The sequence below is a fragment of the Neofelis nebulosa genome, chromosome 8 (genome assembly GCF_028018385.1).
Source record: "Neofelis nebulosa isolate mNeoNeb1 chromosome 8, mNeoNeb1.pri, whole genome shotgun sequence".
In the NCBI taxonomy this organism is placed as follows: domain Eukaryota; kingdom Metazoa; phylum Chordata; class Mammalia; order Carnivora; family Felidae; genus Neofelis; species Neofelis nebulosa.
The window spans coordinates 68,315,730-68,331,914 of record NC_080789.1 but is presented as its reverse complement, the minus strand read 5'-3'; the positions used below and the strand labels follow the sequence as shown (position 1 = coordinate 68,331,914).

Genomic DNA, 16,185 nt, shown 5'->3' with positions numbered 1-16,185 from the left:
TCACCATGCCATCCTACTTTTGTTCAAAATACAGCTTTGCTTTTCAGTATTCAGGATTTTTGTTTGTTTTCATTTTGATCGTACGTATGTTAGTTTTGGTCTCAGCTCAGCCTCTCTTTTACCGGAAGTGTATTAGGACCAACCAAGATCGGGCTCCACAAACGCCCCACTCCAAGCACCGCCCGTGTCCTCCTGCCAAATGCAACACATGTTTCCTAGGATCAAGGGTTTTGAGGGATCAAGGTCTGTAGGGATCCTGTCCAGAAAGGGTGCAATTCAGAGACCCTCTCTGTAACTTCCCTGCCAGCGTCTGGCCCTGTTCTTTGGCACTCTCAAAGTCACGGGGATCATGGCCCCTGGAGGCAGCCCCACCCATTGCTGCAAAGCATCAGTGGCTCAAGAGTTTTTCCTTGTGTCCAGACTGTGTGAAGATGAACAAATCACAGCATCTTTGAATGAGTTTCTCCAAGTATGAAGGAAGAAAGAATGAGGACTTCAAAGGCCATACAAGTCACAGTATTCTTCCTAATTACTTAAATGGCAAGAACAGGAATAAAACGTTTGCCAGTAACATCTTTGGGTCTAAAGGGATCTTATCTAACTGGTGAGGTCTGTGTTTTAAAGGCAGAGGTGGTTAAGTTTTTTCATATCATGCAACAAAGAATTTTCAACACTGTTGAGTAGTGGCTCTGTATCTATTTTCTGGGGTCCATATCCCGGCCACTCACTCCCTCCTCAAATCCCTGACCTGTGTCTGCCACTGGATGCCTGGCTTGGCACATACAGAGCCGCAACCAAATGCATACGGTTTCCCCAAAACCCCCATTGCCAAAGTCAGTCTTCCCTCCTCAACTCCTTCTTTGTGTTTTTGTCACTGTTGCCCATTTCCACCTCTTAAAAACTCTCTTCTCTCTTAGTCCCGGGGACCACGCAGCCCTGACTCTCCTTTGCCATTTTCTGACCACTCTTTTGTCTCGTTCTTTGGCTCGTTCTCCATGCCTACTGCTAAAAGTAAGCATTCTTCGCCAGGAAGAATCCTGTACCCGAGCGCTGTTTCCATCCTGGTCACTAATTCACTGCGTGGTCTTAGATAACCCACAATCTTCTCTGGGCTTCACTTATCTCTGAGGAAGGGCAAGAGCTGGGCTTGATGGTCTAAAATGTGCCTTTGGGCTATGCAGCGTTATGCTAGTCTGTCCTAATCCCATTCCTGTGTTTCATCACCGTGTAGGATAGTTTCTGAGAGCCAGTACAAGTCTGTGATGGAGCTAAGGACACCCAGAAATCATCCCTTCCAGTGTGAGAAGGAACCTAAAACATCACCTTGTCTGAAACCTTCATGTTACCGCTGAGGAAACCTGGGTAGAGAACGAGTACACTCGGTCACCTTACAGCAGACATGGAAAAAGGACGAGGTCACCTAGGCCCTCACTGTGTCGTAAAATTGGAGCTGGTCTTCTAAACCCGACTGAAGTGCATAATGGTATCAGAGAAAAATGTCATATGGAAGGTATAAATTGGGTAGAACACTTTAGAGCCTTTCTCCCCCTTTGACAAAATAAACGTATACCGTAACTCCAAAAAATGTGGAGATATCTGCTAGAGAGTGTGCTCGAGACAAAGTAGAACAGCGTAATCACGTAGAACATCTTAGATTTATGTTTTTAAGTAGCCCAATAAAACAGAACGTCAACTCACACAATACATGTATTTACATTAATTCAAATGTCCAGCGCACAATACAGTAGAATCTATTTAATAGTTCATATAATTTGACTTACATATACACGAGCATATAAACAAATACCAGTCAGCTAGGACAAAGGCTTAGGAAGTTACTCAGACATTTTGGTATTGACGCTTACATATTTATGGCAACAACGAATGATGACTTCCAACTTTCAATAACGTCTTTTGTTCAAGGATAAGGAATGTACAGAATGGAAAGAAGACAGTCAAACAAATGTACCTTTATTGCACTATTTATCTAACACCATATGGGATGTGGCATTATCCAGCACATTTTATCAGTGTCGTCTGTTCACTGTGGTCTCAGGTATGAAATTAGCTGAATTATTCCCTAATCTAACCTCACTTTGTGTTTTATAAGTACTGTTCTTCCTTCTACAGCTTTTAAAAATGAAATAGGACACGGATGCTTGTCTTTAAAATAACTTTGGTCCTAAATAAGCTGGTAAAGTCTCTTCTTAAGGAACACTAATGCACTGAAATTTATTTTTTCTGGCAAGAATCCTGAATAAAAAGACAACGTCACCTCCACACCAGCTCTGAAATGATCAGTGGTGCTAGAGACCAAGCTATTGTCATCTAGAACTTACACTTTGGAAAACAACCCCACCTTTCTCTGGCACATTGAGGAACCAAAAGTGCGTTACCACATTTCCTCTTAACCAGTTAAAGAGAGCACTGGGTTGCATTTCAAAACGCAAAACGACACCATTTCGGTCCTGCTGTTTATTTTGCAGACTGCACAGAAAGTTAAGTATGGAGAGTTAAACTACTATACCATACAGATACAGGCACAAAATTAAGTGGATGCCACAAAGGGTGTGTCTGAAAACACAGAATTGACTGAATCTGAGTCGGATTTCACCCTCGCGGACTTTAGGATGCCCTCAGCTATAACCGTCTCACTGGGAAAGAGCCTGACTTTCCCATTCTGCCCTGCTGCAGTATCCTTCAAGGGTTCCAAAAACACCACTCTTTTACCGGCACCTGCCTTCCGTTCATCAGCGGGGGCATCACTAGCAGGACCAGGATTGAGGATAGACGAATGGGCATTGCTTTGGTTGAGAACGTTTTTTTGTCTCTTGCTTTTACACTTGCAGGGACAGGGCGTCAGATAGAGATACAAAAGTACCAACACGATACTGGCCACGCAGGCTGCGAGAGTGGTAAAAGCTGTGTTAAATGCCTCATGGGCATGGGATCTGTTCACGGTGAAGTTGCTCACGTTTATTGTGACATCCACAGTCTCATTTAACAGGCGTTGCCTGTTCATCGCAATACAGGAATACACTCCAGCGTCCTCAAAACGAGGACTTTCTATAACCAGACTTCCATTGCGAAACACGTGAAAGTTTTCCAGATCTTTATCCGGCTCCAGCAGTCTGTTATCTGGACCAACCCAAATGAAATCAGTATTTGCATTACCAGTCTTGCTGTCACAGGGGACGATCAGCCTTTCCCCGACTTGAGCGTCATGAATAAAGCCAAGTGCACGGAAGGAGCCGTTGATGATACTGTCCGAGCAATTCATAAAGCTATCCTGGAGCAGAAGCACCTGGTGGGAGTGCCTAGAGTCAGACCACAGGCGGCAGGTATAGTCATTCTTAAAATCCATCACTGAGCTAAAGTGCCTACGATACCAAAAGATGAGCAATGAATAAAGGGAACAGTCACAGACAAATGGGTTGCCATGAAGATAGATGCCTCTCAGCTGTTTTCCTGGCACTAAATTAATATGGTGCATTGGCAGGGAGGGGATTTGATTATAAGAAACATCTAGAAACATCAGTTCTGCCAGCTTGAACCTCCCAACATACAAATCCATGGGAAACTGTGTCAGAAAGTTTCCACTTAAGTAGAGTTTTTGCAACTGGGAGAGCCCTCCAAAAGCAGAAGGGTCGAGATAGGAGATGTGATTGTTGTACAGAAGGAGCACCTCCAGAACCTTCAACTCCTGGAACACTGCACTTTTCACGGTCTTCAGCCTATTGGATGATAAGTCAAGACACTTCAAATTTGGAGTTGTGGAAAAACTGCCCGTGGAAATGCTGGTGATGTTGTTATGACGAATTATTAGAGTGTTCAACTTAACAAAGGAAACTGGAATCCACTCGGAATCCAGAAGCCCGATCCTGTTGTAACTCAGATCCAGTCTCTTCATCAGTCTGAACAGGTTGCCAGGCACCTTGGACAGGTTTTTGTTGGTGCAGCTCACGATGTCAGTGGCACAGATGCAAGCGGTGGGGCACACCCCGGAGGCGCCGCGGCTCACAGTCACCGTGATCACCAACAAACACAGCAGCTCCCTGCAACCCGGTCTGACAACTCCAGGCAGGGTGGGCAGTGTGTGTAAACGTACAGACATTATGGTCGCCTCCAAGTCTCTTCCTGGCGTCTTTCCGCCAACTCAGCTTCCCACCAGTGAACCTGGTAAACAATCAATATTCGAAAGGGGGGCAAGAAAGCAAAGTTAACTACCACCAGTTAACCCTTCAGAGTCATACCTTGCTTTCTCCCCAATAACTTTTGAAATGCAGGCTTGTTTCACGCTGGGGAGCCTCTGATGCCTTTTTACCGTGAAATGCAATCCCCCCCCCCCCCGGGTTATTACCCCTGCTTACAGACATTTACAGTTACAATCTGTCAACACAACCGTCTCAGCATCAGAAATTGGGGATTTTTGTTAACGTGCATCCTGCGTCGTTTTTTAAACTCCCTCCGACAGACACAAAAATACACAAACGCATCCCACAAACAACTGAACGGAAATACATAGGAAGCAGAGCAACATCCAGAAAACAACTCACAGAGCCGAAAAGCCTCACTGGCTCTGGGGCTAGGCCGCCGAACGGTGGTGTCTGCTGGTCCGTGAGTCCGTCTGTCTCTGTCCGTCACTCCTGCATCTTCCGAGTTCCTTTCCCTCCTGCTCCCGGCGGGCGGCAGCCTCTCGCTGGCTCTCAACTTTGGGGAGTTTCACGCGGCGGCGGCGGCGGCGGCGGCGGCGGCAGCCACCCGGGGCGCAGGAAACGTCTCGGCCGGCTGCGGTCGGGTCTCCCGGGCTCTCTTCATCGCTCGACTAAAGGTACCGCCTCGGCGCCCTGGCCGTCGTGTGTCCGCGCGCGGGGAGCCCCACTCCGGGAGCCGGGTCCGAGGGGCGGGGGCGCCGGCAGCGGATCGGCCCCGGCCCCGCCTCCCCGCGCTCCGGAGCCAGCGGGACCGAGGGTTCCCGCGCGCCGCCGCCAGGGTTTTATCCCCGCGCGCCGGGTCGCATGCGGGGCGGGGAGACGGCCCCGCCCCTGCGCGTCCTCCCTCCGGCTGGAAGCAGCTCGGAGGCCGCGGGCGGGAGCAAGCTGGGCGCGTGGCGGGGGGCGCGCGGCGCGGGGAGGGGGCGGCGGCGCAGCCAATCGGAGCGGCGGCCGGCGCCCCCCTGCCCCCCACGCCGCGGCCTCACCGCCACATCCCCCCCCCCCCCCGCCCCGCCTCCAGGTTCAGCCCGGACCCCGGGGAGGGACGGGGCGGAGCGGGCGGCACCGCCGAGGCCGGGGCCCCTCCGTTCCCACCCGTTGTGTGCGCCAGTCCAGCTCCGAACGGGGTGGGAGGGGAGAGGTTAAGGGGGCACGCCCGGCCAGGGAAGGAGAGGTCTCTGTCTCTCTTGAAGAACCCACTTGCCGCGGCCGCCCGGGTCCCCTGAGCTCTTGTAGCTTGTTCTTTGGGCCAGGGCCGAGGGGGCTTCCGCAGGGCTAAGTGCTGGAGGTTTTACAGGTTCACAAAATAAACACAGACGTGACCTTCCGTCTCCGCCCACGTCTGGTGGGGGACGGCGATGGGTACTTTCCGTCTGGTGCGACAAGGATCTCTTGGGGGAAAGGAGCCGGGAAGGCGCAGCGGGGACAGGCCGCATCTCCCTGGGAAAGTTCTATCCCGTTCACAACTCAGGAGTTGGCGTCAGGGATGGTGCCCAATCTGTGAAGGAGAAGAGCAGAAAAGAAGGCTTGGGGCCGACCCCCCGCTGGAATGCAAAGATGAGGGCATTAAGCTTTAACAAAACAAACAAACAAACAAACAAACAAACAAACAAAAAAAAACAATCCTGGAGCCAGATTTTTTCTTTTCCTTTTCTTTCTTTCTTTCTTTCTTTCTTTCTTTCTTTCTTTCTTTCAGGGGGCTGGGGTAGGGAGGTGGTGAGAGCAAATGTGCTCACGCCGAACAGGGACTGATCCTGGAAGGGGTGTCTGCGCCGAGATTCTTCATACCTCCTAAGAGGCAGGGCAGGGCGGATGCCTAGCTCAAGCATGCTAGGCTAGGAAAGGTGCAACACAGGGTGGACAGCACCCCCCACTCACCCCCGCAAAAAAAAAGAAAGAAAAAAGAAAAAAAAAATGCCAGGTGGACAAAGAAGAGGTGGAGAGCCTGGGGCTGATGAGCTTTTCGATGAAATCCGTTTTTGTTTAATTCCCAGATCAGTTTTAACGATGGGATTTGACTGAGCCAGATGGCCCATTTGTCCATTATATGTGGATTAAAGGAAATAAATTACTGCCCTGACAAGAGATAACTAACTAAAGCGGAAGGGATAGGAAGACTGAAAAGCAGACCAAGTTCAGAAAACAGGAGCAGGGCACGTAACTTGTAAATTAAGAAAATAAAACTGATGTCAGGATAACCAACTCCCCCCCCCCCACACACACACACAGTTTAGCAACCTTGAATTTCGTGAGAATTGGTCCCTACATTGAGTGGATTCATGTGGTAGCACAGATCTGCTAGGTCAGTGCCAAACTTAAGCGGAATTGTGTGCATTGTTAATTTAGTCAGCCTGTTTGTGGAATAAATCTGGAGTAGCACTGGTAAATCAAGATGTTTTCAGGTGAGAGCAGCTTGGTTCCGATCACTTTCAGTTTCATGAAAAGTGGAATTTCATCCCAAGAAGAATACAGCCTGAAATGCTTCAGGAAAGCTTCCTTGCTATGAGCTCCCAGGAGAGGCTGGGGTTGAACGTTTTGAAAGTTAGGCCGTACTTCCTGGGGTTCTCGAAAAACCCTGGTGTCCAGGCCTTCATTTTTATAGTTGGAATGGTTAACACAGAGAAATGGAATTAAAGTTACTCAGATGAATACTTTCTAAATGACTAACAAATGACCAGGTTTTGGTAACGTTTTACTAAGGAACTAGCATCCTACTCAAAGGAAGCCATGAAGGTGGAAGAAAGTCCCGTACTTCTTGGGAAGGTGGTCTCAGAAGAAAAAGGACTCAACCATGGAAGCAAAAGACATGTCCCTATAGCTTCAGGCATAGAAACATCGTGCTAAGATTACACAGCATAAATAAACCAACTGCACTCAAAATCCACACACATTTATTTATTTGAAGGCCTGATTCTTGAGATTCTGCCATTTGGCAAGAGGGAAGGAGTTTTCTAAGGGTTGGGTTTACTTGGCTTTGAGAAGAAAAAACTAAGCATTTATCCTAATTGTAGGTGTGAAGTGTGACCCTACGTTGTGGGGGGAACTTTTTCTACATAATTTCGTATCTCCTACCAGATCCCCCTTTCAATTAGAAGGGAAATTCCAAAAGGGCAGAAATTTAATGTCTTAGACAGTGCTCTATTCTTAGTTTCTAAAACTCTGCTTGACACGTGCTTGGCATTCAGTAAATTTTTGATAAATAAACTGAGGAATGAGAAAACTATTCTAGGCTTATTTGAGTTGAGTCTGCTGACTGCCATTCTGCTCTCTATACTTCAAAAGGTTTGTCAGAGGGGCGCCTGGGTGGCTCAGTCGGTTGAGCCTCTGACGCTTGGTTTTCAGCTCAGGTCATGACCTCGTGGTTCCTGAGTTTAAGCCCCGGCCTCGGCGTCGGGGGCTGCGAGCTCAGAGCCTGCTTTGGATTCTCTGTCTCCCTCTGCCTCTCTCTCTCTCTCTGCCCCTCCCGTACTTGCTCTCTCTCACTGTCTTCAAAAGAAATACATGAACATTAAAAAAAAAGAAAAAAAAGCTTGTCAAAAAGACGGAGGAGAAGAGAGAGAAAGAGGAGCAGAGCAAACATGACTTGAGTCCTAGATCCAGTAGTACCTGAAGGTCACTACACGCTTTTACTTCCTTTCTAGTTAGATTCTGCACCCCATCCCGCCTCCTTTCTGCTTCAATCATTTCGAGTTGTAGTCATGTAACTTGTGACTGAAAGAGTCCTTGCACCTATAATGGTGGTAATAATAAATGTGTATTTATTATGTGCTAGATACTGAGCTCTGTGGTTGACATGAATTATTTCATTTACTGCTTACCATAACCCTGCAACATTATATAATCCTATAATCCGGATGGTAAACAACTGTGTTCCAAATTATTTGAAAAGGGAATGGGATGAAATTAGCTTGAAGCTCCATTGGAAGGATTTAGATTAAACAGAAGAGAGAGATGTTTCTGACGGGGTGGCTCCAGCCTGGAATGGTTGCCAAGACAGATGGTTGAATTGCCTTCTCAGGAGTTTAAAATAGGACAGATAGATATTCTTCTGGTCTTTTCCACATGGCACAATCTTTTGGTATTTTGGGCCATTCGGTGACTCCAATGGATAGTAGAAAGTGGATTGATTCTGAATCTAGTGTGCCGAGGCAGGTGTGGACATGTGAGTGCTCAGCTGGGCTTGGAAGTAACCCCTACCTGGGACCAGGGATCTAGGTAGATGAAATCTCAAGGCTTCTGTTAGCCCTGTGATTTCCAGAATGTGTCCTGTTGTAATCAAAGACTTAAGGAATCCGAGGTAGGAGACGAGAAATTGTTACAACACTAGTTTATGATTTAGAGTCATTTTTACTAAGAATGAACACTTTTATACCACTTTATACCCTATGAAGGGCCTTCCCATTCTGTGTCTCCTTTGTTTCTAACACACATCCTGTGACAAGGTGTAGGAGCAGATACCTAACATTGCCTCCTTTTTAAAACTGGGAACACATCCAGTGTTCTTCAGAGACAGCTCACTGGGGTCTGTAGCTCTCCAGGCACCTGAATGTCACACACAGGAGCTTTCTACTGAGGTCACCTTGCTTTGGGGGCAGTGCTCTTCGTAGGGTTTTTACACTGTAGCTGGAGCCTTGGCCCACGGAAAACACATACCTTTGCCCACCAGCCCTGGAAATATACTCCGCCCTTGTAACAGCCTGTTCTTTTGGCCTCATCCAGTTGGTTTTTGTGAATTGCCCAGGACTTGTAGTAGAACCAGATCTCACACCCAGGATTATGTCACTTGCTGTATGGGGATTTGAGCTCCAGCCCCTACTCCCACTCCCATGCTCTCTGAGCTCCAGGCGGGCCTGTGTCAGCTGGTGGGTTGGTTCTCTGGAAGCTGCCTTGGCTAGAAATGGGGGCTGGTCAGTACCCAGTATCCAAGGAGAGCCCAGAATGGGGCAACTCTTTAAGCAATTCTCACTCAGTCATCTGCTCTTTCTATCTCTTGTCTTCATGGAGAGAGACTGAAAAGATTCTTTCTTTTGTTTTTTAGTTTAGTTGAGATAAAATTCACATAAACAGAATTCACCTTTTTTCACCTTTGAAGATCATCTGCGAAGGGTACATACTTATGTCATAACAGTAGTTTCTTAAAAACTTTCTTCTTTCCTTATCTGCAGTTTCTTTCTTCCTTCCTTCTTTTCTTTCTTTCTTTCTTTCTTTCTTTCTTTCTTTCTTTCTTTCTCTCTCTCTCTCTCTCTCTCTTTTTACATGCTTTTGTGGTAAGACAAAGCACAATGAGTGCTTGCAATTGTTCAGAGTTACTTACGACTAAGTATGTGCCTCAATGCTTCTGTTTTCTCATGATTCCTACTTAATATTCAGGGACTGTAGTTTCGGAGAGCAGAACCCTCCTCTGATTTCTGAGGTACGAAGTGACTCCCCTGATGTGAGAAACAATCATGGCTGTTCTGTGTTAGCACGCCAATCCTGTATTTAGCTAATATTTACTGAGCATCTACTATGTGCCAGGCACTACTCTTTAGTCTAAGGATTATAGCGACGCATAAATGCTGCCAGAGCCATGCAAGCCTGACTAGGAGACATACTGGTCACTCATGCATTTCTTGACCAATTGTCCACATTCCCAGATTTAGGGCTCATCGTCAGATCAACATCCGATCCCAACTAGTTGGGATCAACTCCCAACAGCTGCGAATCCTTCTCTCTCAGCACATTGTCAGACCAACCTTTGTGAAGGTGGCATGACCCCCGGCCCCACGCTGCCGTGTGCTTTCCAATGAGAAGACAAAACAAAAAGGACAACTGAAACCCTTTTTTCTTTACTTTTTCTTTCCTTCTTTTTTTTTTTTTTTTTTACCTAAAACCCTTTTTTTCTTAAGCCCTAAAGTTCTATGTGCTTATTGTAGAAAAATTGGAAATACAGGAAAAAATGTAAAGAATCGGAGAATGCCATCCATGATCTTACTGGCAAATTATGTTTCTACTCAAAGAATAAGTCCATTGTAGTGAGGAACCGAGACGGTGCAAGAGCATGGCTTGTCGTAGTTATGTAATGAGAAAAGAAACAAGCAGACGTGTGTGTGTGTGTGTGTGTGTGTGTGTGTGTGTTTGAATGCCCTGAAATTCTCAGCTTTGGGAATGAAATAAACAGAGGAAAATTTGCTTCACAAAATTCAGTGTGTCAAAGCCATGCTCCTAGCATTATGGTTACCTCTTGCAATTTTGGTCATAAATGGTAGCTGCTCTAATTTCCATTTTGCTCATTATTAGCCTGAAGGGAATCATCTAACTGAATTCCCAAATGCTATTCTATCCCTCAAAACGGGGGCTGATATTATGTGTCTGATAAGTATGGATAATGTTTAACAAACCCACTTTGGAGAACCATATGAAATGCTCAGGCTCCTACTTTATGTTCTTTAAAAAATATGATTTCCGGTAGCACTAATTACTTGATCGCTTTTCCCAAAGGTAGTATCTGATTCTTCAAAGAAATATCTGATTTGGAGCAATAAGTATTTGCTAGACAAAATTAACACACTTGATCTTAGCCAAAAGGCTGAGAAGCGATGACCAAATTAACACAAAATAAAGTAAAATAAAGTTGAGAGAAAAGATAATAAACTCTAGCATATGGCCAGCACCGTCGCAAATACTCATTCAGTTATTTTCAGCAAATACAAGGCTCTCTGTGGTGGAAGCTCCATGGGTACTTTACTCTGGAACTCTGACCTTTCGGTTTGTGAGAGTGAACAGCAATATTGCATTCCTACAGGGGAAGGCAGAAAGACCTCTGGAAAGACCCAAGAAAGTGGGCTGGATAATGAGACCCAACACTTACAGCATTTTTACCACTATACACCAGACTTCTCATTTAATTCTTACAAGGGCCCTAAGAGATGGTCATTAACATCCCCGTTTTCTAATGAGGGCAGTGGGAATGAGTTGGTTTATGTAAGTTGCCCAAGATTAGTGGTAGAACCAGATCTCTCACCCCACTCTGTGTCACTCTGACCTCATGCTCTACCATTAGCTCTAATGCTTCCCATTAGGGAGTAGAGGGGTCAGCCCTAATTTAAATTCCATTCAGCAAACATCGTTAGTCCTGGCCACACTCCCAGAGCCATCATATGGTTGTTCTTCTCTAGGAATTGGTAGCGTTATTTGACATAATTATAGGATATGAGACAGTATATAATTCAATTTCAAATTGGATACAGCAAAGAGCCAAAATATTTGCAAGAGAATAGGTATTTTGGGCATTGAAAATTCCAATACAAGCAGATTTTTAGATCTTCCTCATTTCTTGTTGACCAAATAGCTGATTCAACAAAGAGAATTTGGATGTAAATAAAAATATTATTTGGGAGGGGGGTGCCTGGGTGGCTCAGTCGGTTAAGCGGCCGGCTTCGGCTCAGGTCATATCTCACGGTCCATGAGTTCGAGCCCCGCGTCGGGCTCTGTGCTGACAGCTCAGAGCCTGGATCCTGTTTCGGATTCTGTGTCTCCCTCTCTCTGACCCTCCCCCGTTCATGCTTTGTCTCTCTCTGTCTCAAAAATAAAAACGTTAAAAAAAAAATTAAAAAAAAAAATTATTTGGGAGAAACCATTTGAATGGTCAGGGATGACAATTATCTCTTAGAATTAAGAAACAATAATATGGTTCCTTTTATCCATGGCATTCACAAGGAAGAATTACAAGGAAGGAAAGTAGAGTCTGTCTCCTGGCACGGATAAAAGGTCTTAAACACCTTCTAATCATATGCCTTCTAATCAAATGGCAATGTGTTAAAAAAAAAAAAAAAAAGTTATGCCGTAAAATAGAGCATTGAATAATGAATCAACTTTCTGGGCTATGGTGCCAGAACCTAACTTCCATTTATTAACTATATCATCTTAGGTAAGCGACTTCGTCTTTCAGACTCAACTTCTTCACTTGTAAGATGGAAATCTAGCCCTGGGATATGCACTGTCTGATTCCACAAGGACCGAGATGAGACATAGAAAGTTGCTTTGGGAACGATAAGGCTGAAAAAGAGTATTACAGCGAGTCCCCATCATACGCTATTCATCCTTGTTGCCCTGGTGCCTCGGCCATGATCTGACACAGCACAGATGTTTAACAAATGTCTGTTGGACCCAATGGAACTGAAGCTAGGTTTGTGTACAAAATAAACAGAGCTGGAAAGGTACCTCGCCACAGTGATGTTTGTACTAATTATGTGGCTCCCCTGAGCTGACCCAGAGTACGGCAGGTCCTCATTAGAGAATCTAAATGGATCAGCCCTCCCTTGTTCTTCTTGGTATTATCTCAGCTGCTGCAGACTGGAATGAGCTGCCAGTCTGCAGGCCTGGGCATCTCACAGCCCCGTGGGACTTGAAGCTGGCACGCGGTGGGGAACCTCCTAGGTGGAGACCTTTAGCTAGGAGTGATGATTGGCGATCTCGGTATACACTGGAGAGTACTCAAAGGAGTTTTGAACGATAGGGGAAAACAAAATCATAACAATCATCCCTCTCTCCAGAGAACAGTTCTGACATGCTGTTACTTGCACTGTGATAGAAATGCATGGTAGGAAACCAGGGAAGATTTCCTTGGGAGCTACTGTAGTGTAGAAGAGGTCAGGGGCAAATCCGAACAAGTTGCTGAAGGAGGAGTCTGCTCACTGACGTTTCCTACTTTACAGAAATAGCAGGATGTTGGAAAACATGCTTTTGTGGCACTTGTCCACATTTATCTAAAAGTAGGATTTTTCATTTACTCAATTATAGTTATTAAAACAATTGGACATGTAAATTCCTCTCTTCCAAATCCCCTTGCCTGGGAAGGCCCTGAGGACCTTAGCTCTATTTGCACAAGCAGAATACGCATTTACCCATTAAGTGTCAAAATGTGTTTGCCTTGATATGGCCTAATCATAGTCTCTGCCTGTAAAAAAGGTTTGGGAAGCCAAGTTTATATTCATGAGTGTATATATGTGAGTGTAAAATAATGAAGACGAGTAGGTCGTTTGATGAATTTAATGTTTAGTTGTATCGACTATTATAGCATGATAAATCCATTGCCACAAAAGAGGTGTGTCTGCCAATAAGACCACGTATTCAGACTGGCCGAATATGGCACTGTCATCCTTGGGCACAAGGTACCATGCAGTTAAGCGGTGAACTTCTAAGTTACACAGGAAAAACAATGTCCTCGTGTTTCTTCCCCAATAAGAAAATTACCCTTTTTATTAAAGGCAACCTCTCCCTCTTTTTTCATCACTACAATAACAGATTGTGCAGAGGCAGAACATCATAAATAACATCATCAATAAATAAGGCAGAACACCATCCATTGGTGGTCACACAGAAAAGAGGCAGATGAATAAAGAACACAGAACTCTTATCAGATAGAGATAACAGATCGGGCTCCTCGGGGACTCAGTTGGTTAAGCGTCCAACTTCGGCTCAAGTCATGATCTCACCGTTTGTGGGTTTGAGCCCCGCGTCAGGGCTCTGTGCTGACAGCTCAGAGCCTGGAGCCTGCTTCGGTTCTGTGTCTCCTTCTCTCTCTGCCCCTCCCCAACTTGTGCTCTGTCTCTCCCTCTCTCAAAAATAAATAAACATTTAAAAAATTTAAAAAGAAAAGAAAAGAAAAGAAAAAGATAAAAGAAAGCAGTCGAGCTACCTGGAGAGAAAAAGCCAGTGCCCAGAACTAAGTCCTGAGACTCAGGCATTTTGCAGAACCTCAAGAAAACGTAATGGTAAATATGTACATTGAAAGTAAAATGAATAATGACATAAACAGAAATTGAGTTCTGTCCAACCATTCTGAAGAAAAAAAATGACAAGTTCCAGCAAAGGCAGTCATGAGACAAGAATCAGGGAGCATGCACAGAAGAGGTTAGCCAAATAAGGGCAATGAAACCCAAATCAAGGAACAGAACATTTACCAGCACTCTAAAGGTCCCATGCTCCCCTCTAGGCACTAACCTCCTGGTGGTATCCACTCTCCTGACTTCTATCAACATGGATGAGTTCTGGTTGTTTTTATACTTATATAAATGAAATATATGCTTTTTGTGTCTGGCACTGGTTGCTTAACTTAAGTTTGAGATTCGTCCATATTATTGCATGTAGTTGTAGACCATTTTCATAGCTATGTAGCGTTCTATTGTGTCACTCAATCACAATTGATTTCACTATTTTATTACTGATGAACATATGGGCGATTTCCAGTTTTTTCTGTTACAAGTACTGTTGCCATGAACATTCTAATACATGTCCTTAATGAGCATAATGTACACATTTCTATTGGTTATATACCTCAGAATGTATTTGCTTGGCCACAGGTTATGCACATACTCAACTAGGTATTGACACCAGTTTTCCAAAGTGGATGTACAAATGTATTCTCCCACAACTATATGAGAATTCCTGTACCTCCGTATTCTCATCAGCACTTATTATTTTCCATCTTTTTCATCTTGACCATTGCGGAGGGGGGGGGGGTCGGGTAGATAGTGGTATTCCACTGAGCTTTTAATTTGCATTTGCCTGAGGACTAATGAACTTGGGCAATTTTCCATATGGTTATTCTCCATTTACATATCCTTCTTTATAAATCTTTGGCCAATTGTGCTGTTAAGCTGTCTTTTCCTTATTGATGCTTTATATATTCTGGATTTGTGGTTCTTTGCATCATATATATTATGTAAGTGTACATAAATATACATATTTAATAATTCATGCCACCTTGTGGGTAGCCATTTTGTTCACTTTGATGAGCAGAAGTTCTTAGTTTCAATATAGTCAAGTTTATCACATTTTTTTCTTTTATGTTTGTTCCTTTTTATTTCCGCTTAAGAAAGCATTGCCTACTCCAAAGTCACAAAGATGTTTTCCTCCAAAGCTTTATTGTTTTATTGGGGTGCCTGGGTGGCTCAGGTGGTTAAGTGACCAGCTCTTGGTTTCCACTCAGGTCATGATCTCAGGGTTCATGAGTTTGAGCCCCACATCAGGCTCCACGCTGGCTGGCAGTGTGGAGCCTGCTTTGGATTCTCTCTCTCCCTCACTCTCTCTGCCCCTTCCCTGCTCACACTCTATCTCTCTCAAAATATGAACAAATACATTTTTTAAAAAGCCAAAGCTTTATTGTTCTACCTTTCAATTTATTTCTCCAATCCATCTCGCTACGATCTGAATTTGTGGTCCGCTGAAATTCTTAAGTTGAAATTCTAACCCCTAACTAAGATGGTGGAATTAGGAGATAGTGCATTTGGGATATGATTAGTTCATAAGGGTTGAGCCCTTATGAATGGGATTAGGCTACAGAGAGATCCTTCATCACCTGCCATGGGAACACAGTAAAAAAGATGCCATCTGTGAATGAGAAAGCAGACCCTCACCAGACACCGAAGTTTATGGTATTTTTTTTATAGGAGCCCAGACAGATTAAGACACACCTGGAATTGATCCTTGTGTGTAATGTGAGGTAGAAGGCAATGCATATTTTTTCCTTCATGGATATCCAGTTGTTCCAGCATGATTTACTAAAAAGAACATCCTTTCCCCTACTATACTGCATGGTCACTTTTGTCACAGACCACGTGGTCACGTGTGGGTCTCTTCCATTGGACAGTTACTGTTCTTGTACCAGTACCACAGAGTTCTGATTACCATAGCTTTATTTATTACTTGTTAGTTTTTTTAAGTTTATTAATTTATTGAAGTAATCTCAACACCTGACATGAGGTTCGAAGTCACATGCTCTTTCAACTGAGCCAGCCCCAATTACCATAACTTTATAATAGTATTTCCTGATATCTCATAGTGTTGGTCTTCCATATTTGTTCTTCAGGCATGCTCTGGCTATTCTCGGCCTTTTGCATTTCCACATGAATTTTGAAGTTGACTTATAAATTCCTGGGGAAAAAACCCCCACAGCTTAGATTTTGGTTGCGAGTGCATAGAAGTGTGT

At 44.6% G+C, this 16,185-nt stretch overlaps 1 protein-coding gene across 1 annotated transcript; it reads right to left on the bottom strand.

The window, feature by feature from the left end:
• Nucleotides 1-1,636: 1,636 nt before the first annotated feature.
• On the bottom strand, nt 1,637-4,694 carry AMIGO2 (adhesion molecule with Ig like domain 2). Its single transcript, XM_058743024.1, has 2 exons — nt 4,557-4,694; nt 1,637-4,176 (listed from the first exon to the last, which is right to left on the bottom strand). The coding sequence occupies exon 2, from the start codon at nt 4,112-4,114 to the stop codon at nt 2,549-2,551; it is 1,566 nt and encodes a 521-aa protein (XP_058599007.1). The 5' UTR covers nt 4,115-4,176; nt 4,557-4,694; the 3' UTR covers nt 1,637-2,548.
• Nucleotides 4,695-16,185: the final 11,491 nt, after the last annotated feature.